The 21,291-nt window shown below is 38.2% G+C and overlaps 1 protein-coding gene across 1 annotated transcript in view; it reads right to left on the reverse strand.

Moving 5' to 3' along the window:
- Positions 1–21,291, reverse strand: part of LOC121519580 (cadherin-18-like) — a 104,642-nt gene that overhangs the window by 5,301 nt on the left and 78,050 nt on the right. Inside the window, exon 9 of the mRNA XM_041802337.1 lies at positions 4,293–4,407. Coding sequence (XP_041658271.1) covers positions 4,293–4,407 — 115 coding nt within the window. The remainder of the gene's footprint in view (positions 1–4,292; positions 4,408–21,291) is intronic.

Genomic DNA, 21,291 nt, shown 5'->3' on the forward strand with positions numbered 1-21,291 from the left:
AGGGCAGATCCAGGGAGTCAGTGGCATGGAAGACCTCAGGACCGAAGAGAGGACTATCTAGGTGTACTTTTTTAACTTATAGACATTGCAACTCAGTGGAAAACAGGAAGAATGGATGGTTGGATGGATGGATGGATGGATGGATGGATGGATGGATGGAACAACCAATGGATTAATATGGGTGAAATAACCGTCCATGGATGGATGGATGGATGCAATAACCAATCCATAGATGGATGCATGAATGGATGGAAGAATGGATGGAGGGATGGAACAACCAATGGATGGATGGATTGACAGACTGATAGGTGGAGAGATGGAGATCAGTCGGAGACCACTGAATTCATGGTCACCTTCCTTACTAAGACCCTTCTCCCCTGATTGCTCAGTTTGCCCAGGTCACCAGCTCTTGGAAGAGTCATGGTTGACCCAAACTTCCAGATCCAGATCTGTACCTTGCAACAATCCTGTCTCTGAGCTCTGCAAGCAGTTCCTTTGATCTCATCAAGCTGCAACATAACAAAAGTGAAAGGGATCTGAATACTTTCCGAATGTGCTGTATCTTTAATTCTGTTCATTTTTCCCAGCTCTTTGTGCTGGTTTAGCACTGTGGTTACGATGCCAGCAGGACCACCCTGACTATAGAACCTATATAGGAGCAGAAACTCTGAGCATGGAATTATTATGCTCCATCATGATGCAGCAAGGTAATCGGTCCCTTCAACACGACGTTCATTCAACTCCCCACTGTGAGCAGGATGCATATTGGCATAGGTGCAGAGTTCATGAATGCATTAAGAGAAGTGCATGTTGAGTTTCAAGCCCCATTAACTCCAATCACAGCTGCTTGCTGAGCACAGATGAGGAAAAAGGTTGTCAAGGCTCCTTTGGACTTCTGCGGGGAGAATTCACAAAGACCATAACGGCGCTTTTAGCACCGTGAATCAAGCACCACTTACCTACCTCAAAGACCTATTCACAAATGATATGGTGCTAATAATATTAAAAACACAGCTGTAGAGTTTTGCAGCTCAGAGCAGTTTGCTTTTTAACAAGCTCGTGATTGTGGAGAGCTGTGAACACCTCCACTGATGCACAGAGACGAATGAATCAGAGTCCTGCACAGGACTCATTTTGCAAACTCACATCTGCCAAGACCAGATCCACGGTCATCCCCATTTGAAATCCAAATCCACCCAGACCCGTGAATAACAGAGCATGACCCAACCTGACGCGACACTGTTCAGGCTACATGCAGCCACTTATTTTTAGTGTTTTTTTATCTGCTGTGCAATCAATGTCTTAATAACAAGGACGGTGCTGCACATCTCCTGATATTCACTGCCATGAGTACGTTGTGCACAAAGATGAGCAGCCGTAAACCTATCACAGCCTTCTTCTTTCTCTCACACATGTAAACACACCCTCACACTCATGCATGAGTCAATGAACAGATGCTTCTGTTAAAATGACAGCAAAATATAGCTAGTAGCCCACAACCTAAGACTGTTGAAGAAGAAAACTTAAAACTGTATGACAAAGGCAAATTGACAGTAATTCACTCAGACTCCTACAACACATCTGCCTGAGAACAAGTCCTCATATGAGCAAACTAAATAGTTACACAGAGAGAAAGTGTACCTGAAATTAACTCAAAGCTTCATGGAACCATCTCTGATCATAACCCACAATATTTGCTAACAGCAGCCTCCATATTGCTCTGTATAGTATGATTATAGCCTACTCTAGGCTATTGATGAGCTGTGTGCTTAAATAGAATATTATTAATACACATCCATAATACTCATTTTTAATTTTGCAGGATGCTTGTCTTACCTGTACATAAGTGGTTTCACTTATAAGGGTTTGGGGCAATTTAGCTTTTATAAAAAGATATTTCACACTAAAACTGGTTTGCCAGTGACATAGTGGAGCAAAGCTTACGTTGCATGAAAAGTAATGACAGAGAGGAAGGCAGAGAACAAGATGGAGATTGCGCATGAGAGCATAGTGGCCAAAAGTTTAGTACGAATGCATCCAGTTTCCGTGTTTCTCACTGGCGAATCCATCTTGCAAAGCTCCCATCTGAACCGTTAGGGCCCGGTTAGAAAGTGACAGGACCAATCAGCGATGAGGGGCAGTACTTTCAGGCATGGCGGAGTCGTGACGTAAGCAAGCAGCAACAAGAGGCCGGTGCAATTATGGCGCAAGAGATTAGCATGGATGCTGCTAAAGCGCCAGTTTTATCAGAACTTGATGATATTTTATGGTTTGGGTTATGCATTTCTCTATGGAGTTTACACCTCGGTAGCAGCTACATCACGTGTTTTGTTGCTCTGATAGGCCTGTAAAGATGTGACAGACAAAACATTCATCCTCTGAGTTTTTTTCTCAAAGGCTCTGCCATTTCCCAAACGCTGACAATAAGTGGTTTACCGTCTGGCATGCCAGGTTAGAGAAAACCGAAGCGACTTTGCAAGTTACAGCAACGTTCGGAGAACCACCCTGGAAACATTTCAGACCTAGAAAAGCACTTGAAGAGTGCAGACCTCCGCCATTAGCCCTATCTCCCAATAGTGAAGAATCTTTTTAAAAAATCCTGGATCCAGACGGTGATCCAGATCACTTCCAAAATCTAATAAGTTCTTCCTTATGCCATTTCTGACATTTCCTGAAAATCCCATTAAAATCCATCCATAACTTTTTGAGTTATGTTGCTAACAAACAAACTAACAAATGAACAAACCCATCTGATCACATAACCTCCTTGGTGTAGGTAATAAAAGCATCATGTGAAAACGCAGGCGGTCTCACAACAGCAACAACCTGATCAGGCCTTTACTTTGAAAACTACGCCAGAAGAGTACTGTACCAGTAATGTAAGCTTGAAACTTCTGCACATGCAGAGGTGAGAGAGGCCTGATTGTTGCTTCAAATGCAGACTTTCTGAATCTCTGGAGGTATGAGCAGACGTTCAGTGACAACAACACTACACCACATTGCCTGTACCCATGAAATTTCTTGATCATATTTTCTACCAGGTGCTGAACATTTTCGTGGGTCATCTGTCAGTCATCTACTGACAGGTGACCCAGGTGAATGAAAAAAACAGCAAGAAAGAGGTGGAAAGAAACATCACAGGATGGGTACAGAGTGAAAGTAGAAATCCTGGTCATTAATACTCGTCGGTATGTCTCCACAAGGTGAATGAAGACCGGAGAGTGAAAGTGCAGTGGTGGGTCAAGAATTGATTTCTGTGGTTGTTATGTTTGGCAGAAATCTAATTTGTTCTAAGGTAGAAGCATGTTTGTATAAAACTTTGGGTTACAGAGCTGGGCCCGTGTATGTTGGTCAAATTTATGCATGAAAGAATGACCTTATACCACCAAAATCTAACCAATTTATCCCCAGACAATGACCTAAAGCATACCGCAAAAGCTACCCAGAAATGCTTTAAAGTCAACAAGGTGAATGTTCTGGAGTGGCCGAGTCAAACCCAGACCTCAATCCAATAGAGAATTTGTGGCTGGACTTGAAAAGGGCTGTTCCTGCCTGATCCCTGTGCAACCTGACAGGTTGAGCAGGTTAGCAAAGAAGAATGGAGTAAAACTGCAGAGTCCAGATGTGCAAGCCTGATTTAGACCCACATAGATTACTGAACACTAAATATTTATGCAGTCACCTATCATTACATATGTTTTAAATGATATTAGTTTGTAGAAATCTGTTTTCACTTTGACGTTAGTTTTTTGTAACTCTTTTTCATAAAAACGTCAAATTATATTGACCTTGATTGATTTATAAAATCACTAAAATGGTAAAACATAACAGGGGGTGAAAACTTCTGATAGACACTGTATAAACCTTAGATAAAAGGAAGAACTGTTGGAGATTCAAATGTATAAATAAGAAATAATACTCTGGAAAAAGATGTAAATGTATTTTACAGTGTTGAAGGAAGCAGGCTGTGGTTTTTATTATTTTATCTAACACAAACAGCGGCATGTTAAAGATAAAAACCTTGTTTTTGGTTTCACTTCTCTCTGGGGCTGTTCTCTTTGTCGTCATCTGATAATGAATGTTCCTCACAGCACTGACAGATATTTATGAGAGAAATTAATTATGTCAACAACATCCACATCGCTGCTGGCTGTTTATGCACACCGCTCAAGATCTTGCTGTGTGTTTCCACATGGCAGCGTGGAGGAATTTCTCCATGGATGTTTGATCTTATTCACAACTCTGAATGCAGGAAGAGTGCACTCAATAAAAATGTCTTTTTAAAGTCTTACCTCCGTTGTCCTTCACTGTAAAGTTAGGATTGGCCGGATAATCTGCAGGCACGTAGAAGGAAAACTTCCCATTTGCAAAGTTGTCGAGGTCTGCTGCTCGGATAGTCTGAATCACCTGATGGAGACAAAAAGAGAAGACATTTGACTAAAATAACCCAGACATCACAGGTAACAGAGAGGGAAATGTAGCGAGAGAAATGGGTGAAGGTAGGAATATAATGAGTCAAGAGTGTGATGGTGTAATTCCTCATAATCTCCTGAATCCACTACCTGAATAAAACCAGACTCATTAACCATGATCTTCTGTTTACACATCACATATATGGCATTATCAACAGCCACATACTTAACAAGAAAAGCACTCAGAGAGTGCAGACCTCCGCCATTAGCCCTATCTCCCAATAGTAAAGAATCCTTTAAAAAATTCCTGGATCCACACAGTGATCCGGATCACTCCCAAAATCTAGTCAGTTTTTCCTTATGCCATTTCTGACATTTCCTGAAAATGTCACCAAATCCATCCATAACTTTTTGAGTTATGTTGCAAACAAACAGACTAACTAACAAACAAACCCTGCCGATCACATAACCTCCTTGGTGGAGGTAATAAACATTTTAATCTGACATATAAATGAAGAGGATGCCTCTCTCCTAAAGTAAGCACACAACCAAAGCTCAAAATAATACAGAGTAAAGGCCTTTGCATATTGGGTCCGTTTATTGCACCCAAATTTTTCAAAACAGTGCCCGCTGCCTCCTCCTCACTTGCTCACACCCACCGGACCCCCCCTCTCTCTGTCGCACCGAAACCTCAATCTAAACGCCGTAGTTTGCCCGTGTATTATGTGGATATCAGCCATGGAAACATGGAAGATAAAAGCATAAGTTGTCACCTACTCACAGCTCAAAACAGGGACTGAGTTATTTGGATCAGCACAATGATGTGTGAGCATGTGCTGAACCAGCAGGATTTCAAAGGAGCGACAAAGACACAGGCTCGTAGTACGAAACAGTTTCCCACATTCTACGAATTTTTGCAGTTAAAAAAGCATCAGGCCCAGTGTGCAAGGTCTGAGTGCGTCACAGATCCGAAAAAAACTCATCTGAAAATAACGGACCCGGTGTGTAAAGACCTTTAATGTCATATTTGTAAAAGCTGCAAAACAAAATGTTTTGTAGAACATGCTCTGTGATTACTGTAAAGCCAATTCTAACCGACTTTCAACCAGCTGTGTATCGCAGTAAAATTGATGTTACACGTGGGCCGTCAAGTACACCCCAGCAACCCCTGCGGTGTGTGAGTGGCGCCCAGTCCAACAGGACCTGCCCCTACCAGTTTTAGGCTTTATTATAGGATTCACACACCACCAGCGCACCCAGAAAAGGCAGCATTTTCCTAAAGCGCTGCATCAGCATAATATGCATTAGAAAATATGCAGCATAACCAACTGCACAGGGTTCCCAATAGTCACATAGTTAACTTGCTAACTGGGACACAGTAGAGCTTTAAAGACCCTGTAAAGTAAAATCCATAATTTGTGTCTTAACACTATAGAAATGTTGGAATGATTGCTGTGAACATGTGAAACCCTAAGATCCACGTTTGACTGAATTTTGGATTCAGACTGTTAGTAAGTTTTCACCTCTTTCCTGACTTGGTTTAATTTGGGTGGGGCAAATATGTGGGCTTGTGATGTTACAGAGAATGACTCCGCCCCCTAACATTACAATATAAAATCACAGAGCAGTTCATCTCAGTACAGTCTGTTGTTAGCTGATGTCACTGCCTTTATTGAAAGTTATCAGTCAGTTAAATGTTTTTTTTTTGTTCATTGTGAGGTAAATTTGCCAAATCTATCAGCCACAGTGGTCTATGGATCATTTAAAGTATCATAACAGAGATTTGAGCCAGAAAACCGACTTTGTCTCTTCTTCTAAGGTCAAAATAGGTCAATAGGCAGGCTAGAAAATATGTTTTTTTTTTGACTGAAAATTGACCTGGGGGTTCATAAAACGGTGACTTGTCATATAACAAACCTAAATACAGATTTATTTTCACTTTACAGGGACTTTAAGGATGATGGCTGAAAGAGAGAGAGAGAAAAGGTTTTTTAAAAAGTGGGAAAATATGGTCAAGAGTGGCAGAATGCTAGCGCTAATGCTACTGATACACTGTAAAAAAAATTCCGTTAAATTTACGGTAAAACGCTGGCAGCTGTGGTTACCAGAGATTTACTGTAAAAATTACGGTGAGAATGTATGAGAAAAAACTGTGTTTTCATTCTACAACTGTAAATATTACAGTTCAAACCTGTTTTTTTTTAACTGTAAATTTCTGTTAAAAAAAATACAATATTGTAACCGTTTATACAAGGATTTGCTGTAAAAATAACAGTTATACTGTAACCATATTTACGGTAATTTGCTGTACAACTTACTGTAATTTGATGTAGAAGTTACAGCTCTATTACAACATTTTCTACAGGGATTGGCTGTAAAAATAACGATAATGAAACAAACCTGTTTACAGTAAATTACTGTAAAAACACCAGAAATCCTGTAAACCTAAATACAATCTATCTCAGTAATAAAAACAGTAGACCCGTATAATGTTAAACGGTATTTTATTATAACTACTTAAATTTTACAGTAAATTACTGGCAGCTGTGGTTACCAGAAATTTACCGTAAAAAATACAGTACAAAACATGAGAAATTACAGCTGATATTTGCAGATTTTACGGTAGTAGCAAAATACTGCCCAACTTTAAATTTTACAGTAAATTACTGGCAGCTGTGGTTACCAGAAATTTACTGTAAAAAATACAGGACAAAACATGAGAAATTACAGCTGATGTTTGCAGATTTTACAGTAGTAGCTTAATACTGCCTTACTTTAAATTTTACGGTAAAATACCAGCAGCTGTGGTTGCCAGAAATTTACTGTAAAAATACAGTACAAAACATGTGAAATTTCAGTTAATTTGCTAGATTTTTGCAGTAGTGCCCTAATACTCCTACTTTTAACAAAAGATTCAAGCTCTCTGATAAACAATAAGAAACTCTGCAGTTATATGTTTGCAATAAAAACCTTTCAACACATCTGATAACTTGTCTGTATACTCACAAAGCAGTTTAGATCTTGGAAAAAACAGCTTGTGTCCATATATATGACAGGTAGTCCGTGGTGTAATGCATGAAGATGAAACAAAGTCACTTGCCCCTAAATGATTCAAGAGTAATGAGTCCAGTCTTGACTGAAGAAGGCCTTCCACTTGGGAAGCTTCACATGGCCAAGAAACTTCATCTTCTTGAAGACTCGAGCACAGTTCATCAGGTGTTCTACTTTGGACTGGCTCCATCCTCTCTGCAGGAAGTACATATACAAAACAAAGTTAGAGTGATTCAGTGCTTCAGTTTAATGCCTACACAGATGTAAATTTGAGAAAACTAGGCTCTAATAAGCCATGCTTACAATCAGCACAACAGAATAAAATAAACAGTGTGTACAGTACATACAGATTGCTTCTATAATAGAATATGGTGAAGAAACGCAAATGTACCCACAAGTGCCAGCTATTAAGTCAGCAATCACCTAACAACAGCCAATTACTTTTTCCGTTATTGATTATAATGAGACAGTTATGACATATTAATTGCAATTTGCTTTTCCTTTATAGTTTAGAGCTGTGGTGCCCAGGCTTGTATCCACTGAGCTCCCCCCTCCTTCACATATCCAAGAAGATATGGACCCACACAAAAAGTGACATAGCTATTGCTGTAAAAACTAAACATAAATTTGAATTGATGTCATTATTTAAAGCAGTTTTAATTTTGGCAGATATTTTTAATTTTAGTCTTAGTTTTAGTCTTTAAGTGAAATGAATTTTAGTTTCAGTCACATTTTAGTAATTTCTGTCCATTTAGTTTTAGTCCATAAAAGTCCTCACATTTTAGGTTTTACTTTTAGTCCAAGCATTTATTGTCTTGCTTAAATCTGGTACCAAGTCATAGTGGGATGTTCTCTGCACCCTGCCAAACCTGGGGTCCCTGCTTTCTACAGCTGAGAGACAGAAGAGCTACAGCTGCATTGTTTTTGACAGAATTACCCACAGTGGAGAGATATCATGGATTTTGAATGTCCGACGAAAACTACATTACATTCTAGTCAAAAACTAAACTTAGTTTTTGTCAGTTTTAGTCATCACAGATCTATTTTTGTTAGTCTTAGTCTAGTTTTTGTCATGGAAAACAAAGCTGTCAATGAACATTTTTAGTCATAGTTTTAGTCGACGAAATTAACACTGATCTAAAGCTACACACAATAGCCCAAACCACAAGTGTTAGCAAAAGACCTTGGTATGAACCATTCATAAGGGTTATATTGTGATTTTAGGTAGTTGAACCACAAGATAAATATTTGCAAACTATGCTCTTTATTTATATATTTACTTGTAAGACCACCCAAATAAATATAGAATTTGCTTTTACATGTAAATATAATATATAATTTTATATATAATTTCTATATAATTTCCCTTCGGGGATGAATAAAGTTATTGTTGTATTGTATTAGGGTAAGCCTACTCATTAAGCCCAGGCACCATTTAAGCCCACTTGCGACTTTGAAGTCAAATTTAAAAAAAAAAGAAGAGGGGCCTGTCTTATGCTATACATTATTTTGTCCAATCACACAATTTCTTAATTATATGTCAGTTTTTGTTTGACACCAATCACATTTGTAGATATTGAAAAAGGCCCGCCTACATTTGTGCAGTCTCAAGGAGGCTCAGATAAAGTCGCCTCAAAACTTTGGTGTTTTGGGACCCCTCAGAAAGAACCTCTTTTCAACCATTTTCAGCCACTGACTTGTTAAGTACATTCATATTATGTAATTTGAGAGATTATTGATTTGTTTTTTTGTGTATAAACAGGTAGTTTTTTGTAATTTCTTACTATTTAGTTTTATGTGAAAAGATGAGTCATGCTAGCTAGCGTAGCGAGCTAATCACTAGTCAATACATGTAGCCCTACTGATAGATACACTGCTTAATGATTAAAAATGATAAGTACACAAACTAAGTGTTTTCTGATTCATTTTACATAAATCTTACATAAAACTTTGAACAAGAATTCCTTGATAATTCAGAAAGTTTGGCAGAAGAGGAATAACTGTGATGGCAAGTTTTGCAGCATATTTAGCCTACAGGCATTTCTTTAAACATTTGTTTAATTTTGGTGAGAACATATTATCTTCATTTCCCTGGTAGTCACTGTAGTACCATTTAAGCCCAGTGTGTTCCATTTAAGCCCATCTGATGTGTTTCAATAGAAAAAAATGAAATTTTGAGGTTTGATAGCTTTTCGCTGTAATCCTGTGTTGGATGTTGTTATACTAACTTCATTAACACGAGTACATCACAGATCACACACTGACCAGAAGAATTGTTATGTCAGTTAATTTTGCATAATTATTTGTTTATAGTGAGAAAAATGCCAACAAAAAAGAGGAATTACAGCAACTGTCCTAAAATCATCATTGTTACAGCCAAACATTAAATCCAAGTTCAATAAGATATTGTTGATTCACTGTAATGTCATTTAATACTTTTAAAAACAAACACATTTTTTTTATTTTGTCAATATTGAATCAAATTTTGTTAATATTAAATAAAATGTTCAATGAAATGTTAAATACTGAAGCCAATGAAAATTAGTTTTAGGCCTACTTAGTCATGTTTGTGGTGGTCCATTGTTACAAGCCAAACATTAAATCCAAGTTCAAAAAATAAATTGTGTTTAACATGTATAACATGTTACTGAATTAATGTATGTTTACTACTTGAAAAATGTAATAATTTTTTACATTTCTGTCAATAAACGTGGTTGTGGGCTTATTTGGAACACACGTGGGCTTAAATGGTACTTAGGTACCAATTAAGCCCATGCCAGACTTTTGACTTTATTTATAACATTTCTTTAATTTGTTCTCTAAAATATGCATAAGTAAATAAATATACCTTCAAATGAGGGATTAATCCTTCATTCTAACAAATGATCATGTTTATAAACCATCTTAGTATCTATGAAAAATACGTGAACTTAGATTTTGGTGGGCCTAATGGGTACACTTACCCTAAATGCTTTGGGGTACAAAAGGATTTTGCTGTAACAAAGATGATGGGTGCTGAATTTTAAATCAATCATAATGAAAACATATGACTCACACAGAAAACTGTATTGGCCCCCATATGGTGTGATGATCAGAACACTAAGAATAAGCTGGACAAAGCAGTGGCATGGCAGTATTCTGGGTATTTCTACATGACCAGATTAATGCAGTGCTTGGTGTAAACTACATAAAATAAACATAAAATGGCTTCATGTTGCTTAAAGAAAGATTAATCTAAAGAATTTATTGAGGTATGTACAAATGCTGTGCAAGGCTTACCATTATTTTTCCTTGATAACTGGCGTCTTTTTAGAAGAGTGGAATACCGGAGACAGTATAAAGTAATGGAGTCCTAGTCACCACTAGCAGAAGAAACAGGACCTTAAAAAAGAGTAAGGAAAAATAGAAAGACAAGGTAAAGCACCAAATCATGTCAACTTAGAAGTTTTGAACACTTATGTATGCACTGATTGCAAAGTACTATCCAATTTTTGAATTCACTCAAAAAAGGAGGGGACCCAACCTCTTCTTGTCCCGTGAGCTGAATGTCTTGTCACATCCCTTGTGTTTTGTGGCAGAAGCTACAGCAGACACAAAATGCAGACATACATGTAGAGTGATCCAGCTGTTAAGCAGTTATCAGACGGGTGTTGCTGTGTTTATATGTTCTTCTAAAATCAACACTAAGCTGTGACTGGTGCTACCCTCTCCACTTAGAGTGTGTGTTGATCCCACAACTCTGTATGTCATCTTGCTCGCCCTTGCGCTTTTTCTGCTCACAACAGTTTTGGTTTAGAAAAAAATGCTGCACATCTATTTCTTTTTTGTTTTTTAAATTTGAAAATTTGGATACTATCAAACCTAAAAATCTGAACCAGAATCTTTATTGTCATTGTACACAAGTACAACGAAATTTTGCACAGTTCCATTCAGTGCAATTATTATTACCTCTGCCAAGGAGGTTATGTGATCGGCAGGGTTTGTTTGTTGGCAACATAACCCAAAAAGTTATGGATAGATTCTGATGAAATTTCCAGGAATGTCAGAAATGGCAAAAGGAAGAACGGATTTGATTTTGGGACTGATCCAGATCATCGTCTGGATCTAGGAATTTTAAAGGACTCTTCACTATTGGGAGATAGGGCTAATGGCGGAGGTCTGCGCTCTCTGAGTGCTTTTCTAGTTTATTATTGCAACTGCTCTGGGATATGTGCTGTTTTTCAGTCTGTTAGTTTTGGCTCTTATTGTCCTGAACCGTCTTCCTCAGGATAGCAGTTGTTACAGGTGACAATAACACAGTTATAAAAATAACTGATATTGTATCATATGATGCACACGGCTGGAAGGAAATAAAACATTTTGCCAGCATTACACTATACCATATAACTACCTCTAAAGAGGAAAAATTATTACCTCTGTAGGAACTCCTGAGTGGATCCCAATGCTGGTCAATGCATAGCATGAGCTGCCTTGAAGCCTAGCAAGAGGCTCCTGGGAGGATGATAAAAGTAGAAAAGAATTACAAGCAAATCATCCATTACCATCCAAATCAGTCTTTAAAGTGTTTCTGAGATCCACTTACTACAAAAAACAATACATGGGGCAGGCTTTCCACTGGTACCCCATCTGGCAAGAATGTTTCAACAAGGCAAAAGAGGTTGTCTTCTTTTTTGTCGAAACAGGAGAGAAGCCCTTTATGTCCTCTGAGCAGCCCTCCAACTGTCCTCTCTGAATCTTGAGCTTTGTTGCATCCTGCAAAAATCAAGTGAGCTATTAAATCTTTAGTGCCATGACACTGACGTGCACATATCCCCATTGTGCATTTAGGAGGTGCTGGAGCCAACAGGTAGTGCCCAGGACCACCACAGTCCACCACCACACTATCCCCTTATTCCTGGGGCCGCTACTGTAAATGTGAATATGGGCAAAACTTCCGGTGCCAAAACGGAAGTAGGCTACATTAAATACATGTATTCTAGTACAGCAACTAACTATGGACGCTAACAAAGAACGACAGTTGTTTCAATAGGAATTCTTCTGGAATTTGTATATATTTTTGTTATCACATGTTCACATTGTTTGTATTATAAGCTGTAGATAAGTAAATAAGGAGGATACCACATTATTCCTGGGGGTCTACTGTAGCTATGAATGGAAGTGGGACTTCCAGTACAGTAACAATAATAGCAAAAACATGATTTTTCCAAAGGCTTACTAAAGTGATTTAGTGTCAACAGTGGTTGTTCTGAAATAAATAAATATTTGCTGTAATAAATACTGCTTCATTTTTGTTAAATCAATGAGCTGAAATGTTTTAATCATATTTTCTGTAATGCTCAGTACCTGTTGCTATGTTCATGGTACTAATATTATGACAAAGTTAAATATGTCTCTCACAACATGCTGTCCACTGTCTAAGTGCATCGGGGATGTGATTCTTTTAATATTAATTTATCATTAATTCTTAATACAAAACTTGACATTTACCAAACTGAAGAGCTGGCAACTTGAGTCATGGATAATTTTATAAATATAATTCCCATATTTAAGAGGGATTAGTTTGTAAAATGAGAATTTCAGCAACTCCACAAACTAGAAATGTATCTTTTTATACCGATATAAAGCTACTAAAGTTAGCTAAATATGCCCGTGTAGGTTATCAAAAGTAATGTCATCAATTTGAACTCTCCAGTAGAGGCTAGAGAAATAATAATAATATTATCCCGTCTGAGGTGAAGCAGTCTAACTTTATGTAGTTTGGTATTAAAATTGCTTTAATAGTCACGTTTAGCATCTCGTTTCTATGCAAAGTCCCATTTAGATAGAACGGAGCGGAAGTTGCACCCATATTCATGGAGGGGTAGGAATAAGCTGGAAAGCCTGCCTCAGGGGACTCTTAACACAGATATGAATGTGACTCTGAAGAGGAAAAATCCTTCACCTTAGGTCGCTCTGAAGCATCAGTGCTGCGGCGGGACTCTCACTTTTTGGCTAGGGGACATCACGGTCCTCACGGTCACTCCCACCTCATCTGGAAAACTCCGTCCTTTTTCTTTCCCTCTTCCCAGTGTTCCCAGTATCCAACCGCCCATTTTTTGTGCATTTTTCAAAAGTCTGAAGTGGGCGGAGTTAGCTCTGAGCTTGGGGTTCACTTATGGTCCCCAACACAGCAAGTGTTAAACGTTCTCCACGCTAAAATGACAGCAAACAATACAAATCAAACAGCAATGTTGGCTGGTCTAGGATTGAAACAAAATGCCTCCTGACCCATTTAACTTCTACCTATAAACACGTGGTGTTACTGAATGAAAAGAACTCAAGAAATATTTGACACTACGACAAAAGAAGTTCTACATACCTTACCAATAGCTCGTAGGCTGATGCTCCGGGTGACGTCGAATTAATACACGCCAATGTCCTGCTTTGTATTCCATCTTCGTTTGCAGCTCGTTCTACGAGCAGACAGCAACTTTATGAAATATTTCCGCGCACACGAGACCACAGAAGACACGAAAACGCTGTAGTTTACCAGGCAGCCGTTGGCGGTTTGATTTTACAACGAACCACACACGCATGCGTATAAGGTCCTTCTTTCCCCGCGCCTGCGCGAAACCGTATTCGCGCATGGCAATTGACTGCAACCACAGTGAGCAAACGCATTTCGAGAAAGCAGCACTGTGTACATGGAGGGAGGTGACTGAAAACTGTTCACTCTGTAGCTCGTTTCCAAATTGTTCCATTTTTAAACACCCAAATCGCTGTTCTAGTACAGACAGAATAGAAAACGTTCCTGTGTAGATAGGGTTGAATGGCGACGGGAAACAGTTTTTCAAAATTATTTTTTATATATTTATTTTTTATATTGATACAACTTTATTGAACAGATTCCAATAGTTAATACAGCATTGGCACATGAAACAAAACGTATTTACTAGACATAAATAACCCCACATACAGGTAAAGAGAAGTTTAGATTAAATTACATAAGGTATGAGAAGTAAATTAAAATTTCAGAAACTAAACCATAGTTTCATATTGTTTTTTTTTTAAGAATTTTTTTTCCCTTAGAAATCTATTTGATAGACTATATGTACAGTTCCCATTCATTTTTAAAACTGAGTATGGAGGGTTTCTTGTCATTCTATTTGCATTCATGTTTAAGTTGTTTAACCAGTAAAAATAACTATTGTATTTATATAATGTATATACTATATATTCAACTGTATTATATACATATTATATATACAGTATGTATCTCTCTCTCTCTCTCTCTTTATGTATATATAAAATAGTTCTTTCCAATTACCTTGTTATATTTCCTATCGGTAATATGTGTCATCCAATTTCAGTTCTGAAAGATTGACTGAAACATTAAAGTACATCAATGTATTTTGTGTTAGATGCATTAAAGGAAGTGGAATGGCTTTACAAATGCAATGGCATTCTTTGTGAGAGCAATTAACATCATTCTTTTCCAATAAATCAGTTAAACTAAAATAATTGACCACTTTCATCCATCAAATTAAGAACAAACAAAATGATTTTTGGTACCATTCTTGTTTCAATAAGGTTTTCATATTTACTGTAACTGTCCGTTTATTTCACAAGGCAGCATCATGTGGTGTAGCACTGAGAAACAAATATGGACATAACAACAAATTGGTGCTTGTTCACAGGTTTTGCAGGTTGACAGGTTTTTACTGTATTTTCTACAGAACTTTCCTGATCATGCAGTATTTTTAACCTCTTGTCCCTGCTAAAATTACGGTATGTGATTGCAATTTTTTTCACAGATTTTTACTGTGAATTTAAATGTACATGAGAGAAAAGTCTGTAATTTTAACAAAATACTACTGTAATTTTTAGAGTAATTGCCCGTCTTGAAGATTACAGTATTTTTCCTTTATTTTCACAATCTTCTTTCGTTTAAACGGTACAATTTTGTAATTATTACGTACTTTAATTGTAAAAATTTATGTTTCATACCGTTGCTTGATTTACAGCAATTCTGTGTATTCTATACAGTAATATATGTTTATTTGTTTTACGGTCTTTTACTGTTGCTATTTGACAGTCTTTTGCCGTATTTTCTACGGACATTTTTTACAGTGTACAACACACATACATTGATACCATCCCACCTGGGTAATGCCAGTTCACTGGGTTTGTCAGGGGTCCAGCCAATTCTATAGGCAGGCCTGGTGCTCTATAGCCTTGTCATTGCCCCAAGTGAGCTCTCCTTAAACATCCATTTGATGTCTACAGACGGTCAGAGAGCAGAGTAGAGAGTTTTTCTTTACATACAGACCTGTTCACTTTTTAAAAATCCACCTCAGTAAATACACCACCTGCTCTCCGGACAGTATTTAAACACCATGGGAGTCTTTGTGATCCTAAAACAAAGGGATGCTGTTAAAAAGATACAACTGTGTTTGATGTGGACTGAGAGTTCGCTCAAACAATGAAATCTGTATGCAACCCTACCCAAATAAGTTTGACCCCAAAAGGCAGTTTTATTCCACCTGAGTGGGTGCTATGTATCCCACTGAAGAATGGTACACTTCCTCTGCACTAGCATGGATAACAGAGGGGGGCTTCAGCTCTGCTGCTCATGCAGACGTGTATTCAGAGTGAACCGGTGTGCTGCCTTGTATGAATGGAACAAAAAAAAAAACAAAAAACAGGAGTGTTAGAGGGCTGAACAAAATGACTGAAAATATGACACAAAATCAGTAAAATTGCAGTCGTGTTCTTTGTGTTCTTTACTTGTGAACAAAGCCTTGCGTGGCTTGAGTTAGGATGTGATGACGTACAAGGATGAAGCAAGCGTGCTCAGACCTGCTTAGAATTGGAGTACTGTGAGTGCAGGACAGTAGGAGAGCAGAGAGATGATCGTCTTAGTTCATTATATTTCTATCATATGTTACAGTGAAACATAGACATAACATCCTCCTGCTGTGTGTTACTCCACTTATTTTTCTCTTATTTCTCAGTTTAAATCTTCTCAGCCCCCACAAATAGCCTCTTGGCTCAGTGATGGACCAGAGGTCAGCCTTTTGAATAATATCTCCATAAGACTGTCTCTGGTATACTTCTGAGTCCTTATCAGTATCTCTGCTTGTTGTGAGCTTATTTCTTGGATTATTTTCAAATGAGTTATAAACACTCTTAATAACATGAGCTTAGTGGTTATAAAAGCCAGTATACATCAAAAAATAATCTCTGCATTAGAGAAGCTCTATCAAAATGCCAAAGTTTTGTTAATGACTGCGCCAGTTATTTGAACCATGGGCAAAAATCAAAATTATTTGGAGTTGCTTTTGAGTAATAAAAGTGGAATCACAGCCGGCATAAAATTGAAGTTCAATGACAAACATCAGCAGACATGGATCAAAAGTCGCCAACTGAAGTCTTTAGAGCTGCACTCAGACAGCACTCCCTTTTGTTTTAATTTTATGTTTAGTTTTAATGAGTTTCTACTGCTGTTTTTTGGTTTATTTTATTTTTTATTATTCAGAAACGCTTCATTTCAGTTTAGTTTTGATAGGTTTTAGTGTTAGAGTTTTTTGGTAATGTGGGATACGTGTCAGGGGCGAGACCCAAAAGGGCTTGTCACTATTCACATTAATTATTCAATTTTGATGTTTGTACATAATAAAAGTGGAATCACTTTCAGGGTTCGAATATAATTCGAATATTTAAAAACTCATTGACATTCAAATGCTGAAGTTGTGATTTGAGCGTGTTTCTTTAAAATATTTTCGCTTTTATTATCTTTCTCGAGTCTCTCCTTGGCCTCTACTTCACTCATATGTAGGTGTAGGGACCAAATGTTTAGTAACATGACACGTGACGTGATGACCAATAAAGGTTTCACACCAAAACACGCAATGGCCGCCATGGGAGATGTTTGGGGATATTTATTGCCAAGATGGTGCACACGCTGGCGGTGATTTGGCAAGTGCGGCATCGCTACATTAAGAGATGCTGATGTACAAGTGTACAACCGCTGCAAACCGACAGTAACCCGCTGTCGTGGTATCCTCTCCTGTCCCAGCTGGCACACCGTTACCTGTGCATCCTGGGCACCTTCATCAGGGCGGAGAGGGTTTTCACCATGGCTGGGACTATAGTGAACAAAAAAACGCTCTGTTCTTGATTTAAAAAAAAACGTGGATTGCCTCGTGTTTTTAGGTAAAAACATGTAGGGACAACACAATACTAACTTTTTTAAATGTTTTGTTCATTACAAACATGATGTCATCACCGCTGTAACCGGTGCAATTTAATTTTTTATGTTTGACATTTAATTTCTAACCCGTTTGTTCGTTTTAAAGTTGACCATCAGTACCAAAATGCCTGTTAAAAGCCTCTAAATGGTGCAGGTGGCTGTGTTTGCACTAAAAAGTACATAAAAATAAACATTAACTACTTTTGCTTTAAGCTCATTATTTCTTCATTGCAATCTGTGATGTAATATTGGAGGGTCCCCTAGTGGACAAATGTGTAACTACATGGTGATTAAAGCAACTGAACTTTTAACATATTCATAAAAATGTGCATAAATATTTGAATAGTATTCGAGTATTGGAAAAAGTCATAAATGAAATTTGAATGGGACTGTAGATAAATATTGACAGCCCTAGTACACAACTCAAGACGTAAAATTTTCATTGTGTGAAGCTGTCCTCACTCAAATCAAATGATTTAACTCTCTTCAGGCTTGGGTGTTCATGCTCCTGTTAAAAACTAAAACTAAGAAGATTTTGCTCCTGATTCTATTTCATTATAGTTAGATTTGTACGCACATGATACAGTTTAAGTTAGTTTTAATTTTTGTAAAGCTTAGTTTTTATTAAGTTTCATTTGACTAAAATGATTTTTACATTTTAGTTTTTAGTTTTAGCTTACATTAATAACCATGGTCACCAGAGGTGGGAAGTACTTGAGTAGTTTTTAAAAAAAAATCATACTTCTGAGAGTAGTTTTGGGGCAGAGTACTTTTTTACTTCTACTCTGTTACATTGGGCACGCACTGGTCGCTACTTTTACTTGTCTGTAATTTATTTTCATTTATTACTTTTAAACACTCAGCTGAGCTCTCACAGCAGTGTGAGGTAAAATCCTCAGCACCACAGAGTAAACGGAGGAGTGACCCCCTCCCCCTTAACCATCAACAGTTGGAGATAATGGCTGAAGATGTGATACCTGCGTCTCCTTCAGGGGAGCACATTCATCCCTGGACCAACATCAAGACCTTTGTCTTTCAAATGACGAGGAACGACAGCCACATAATGCTCTGCCTACTGTGTCTACCTAAAACGGTGGAAATCTCAAGCTTCAAAAATAGCACGTCAAATCTAAGAAAGCACATTATAGGACGTAAGCTAAATAAGCTAACAACTGAACTGCTAGTTTGGTAAACGTTTAAGTTCAAATCTCTGTTTTAACTTGCAGACTGCAAAGACACAGTTGTGTCTGTAATAAATGATGTCATGTGTCCAACCACCTATGTAACTCTGCCACAGCCAATGTGCATTAAAACGAAACATTTCAGGCATGCAAATAACAACATATTCTGAGCCCTGGGGCTCGTATCCAACGCTCATCTCTGTGCGTTTAACACAGCAAACAAGAGATGAGTCTACAATGTACAGTGTGCCCCCGAACCTAAACAGCAGTCTCATCGTTTTGCAATCAATTATGCAAATGCAGTACACAAGTGAGTCCCTGAACGCAGTACAGAAAGGTTGTCATGGCACAGAGACGTGACATGCATGAGAATCTCCAGCATTAGTTTGTTGCAATGCCAGCAATATGAAAAAAGAAAGCAGGATTCCTCCCTCGACACTGACTATGGGAGAGCGTAGTCTACTGCCTGAAGCCAAGATAAATGAACACACATAAAAACACACACATAAAAACTCACACGAACACCCTCATTTGCATAGAAACCAGAGGGAGCGCTGAAGAGAGGCCACAACATGTAATGAGACAGAGGGAGAGTGTGTTGTATCTGTGTATGAATGCACATGTGAGGAGATGCAGATCCGCGCTCTCTTCGTGCTTTCCTCGAATAATAGCGTTTTATCCTCCCTGCTCCTGAGTCGTCAGCGTGCTGGTGGAGGAGAGACGCTGCTATCTGGCCCGGCAGCGGAAGAATCGGCACGCTCTGCAGTCTGAATAATTTATAGGTTCAAGAAGCTGCAGAGTCTGCAGCTCAGCTGATAAATCCCCCGCTGATGGTGTCAGACACAACACAAAGGCTACAGATCAACATGAATGTGCACGGCATCCAGGGTGAGGGAGAGAGAGAGGGTATTTCTGTGCATGTTTTCAGTTTTGCATAATGATGGTTGTATGTGCTGGTGTTTACACTGCAGGGAAAAAATATCACCAAAATCATGAACCAAAGTAATATTAAGATAAAATTTACACTGTGAACATAGCTGATGGCTGTTTATTAAAGTCATGTGACCATCAGTCAGAGAATCATGGTCAGTGGGGTAAATGATTAGATATGAGGACAAGGGCTAATTGGTAGCAATTAAAATAACCATGAAAAGGAGGAGTAAGTAACTTAACCAGGGATCAAAATGAGAAACCAACCAATGGACAAATCATCAACTAGCTGTCAGAGTTTTTACCACTAGTTAACAGGAAACACATCAGTTACTAACAGCTAGTTAGGCTGTTTGTAAGTGGGCTCGCTGTTTCAGTCATTCTTGCAGACTAAACAAGAAAAGCACTCGGAGAGCGCAGACCTCCGCCATTAGCCAGATCTCCCAATAGTACAGAATCTTTCAAAAAATTCCTGGATCCAGATCACTCCCAAAATCTAATCAGGTCTTCCTTATGCCATTTGTGATATTTCCTGAAAATTTCATCAAAATCCGTCTATAACTTTTTGAGTTATGTTGCTAACAAACAAACAAACTAACTAACAAACCCTGCCGATCACATAACCTCCTTGGCAGAGGTAATAAGATTGTCCTCAAAGAATTTCCTGTGTTTTCCATTTATGCATTTATTTTACCCTCAACCTTTACAAGCCTGCCATGGCCAGCTGCTGAGAAGCACCCCCACAGCATGATGCTGCCACCACCTTACTTCACAGTGGGGATGGTGTGGCCAGTCTCCCACATGCCTTTTGGTGAACTCTAGTCCAGATTTAATCTGAGTTTTCTCCAACAGTGGCTTTCTCTTTGCTCCTCTCTCATAAAGCGTTGACTGGTGAAAAACCCAGACAACAGTTGTTGTCTGTAGAGTCTCTCCCAGCTCAGCTGCTGAAGCTTGGAACTCCTTCAGAGTAGTCATAGGTTTCTTGGTGGCCTCAGACAAACTGGTTGCTCAGTTTGTGAGGGCAGCATAATCTAGGCAGTAGAGGTGTAATAATTTATCAACCTAAATCAATACATCGATTGGTTGATTAATGATCCAAGTAGATAGATGGAAAGTCAAAGCATTGATCTAATTGATGCTTCAGGGTACAGTGCTTAACAAATTTATTAGACCACCTGTCATATTTGTCTCAAAGACCATCCAGCATCACGAAGTGCTTTAATGCAGACTCTTTCATTTTCAGTGAGCTCTCCACGTTTTACCATTTTGAACAGGAATGAGGAATTTCAAACTGAATTCACCCAAATTTGAGCCGACTCACTGGGCTTCTCTGAGAAGTCAGAAATGAATCAAGCATAACATTCAACCACTAAAACTCATTTTTCTGTTCAGGAATGACAGTAAATAACTATAATTTGACATATTAATCAAGAAATATTAATGTGCTTGACTATTTTTTCAGTTTTTTTTGTAAATCAGTAAATGT

This window comes from Cheilinus undulatus, linkage group 13 (genome assembly GCF_018320785.1).
Source record: "Cheilinus undulatus linkage group 13, ASM1832078v1, whole genome shotgun sequence".
Classification (NCBI taxonomy): Eukaryota; Metazoa; Chordata; class Actinopteri; order Labriformes; family Labridae; genus Cheilinus; species Cheilinus undulatus.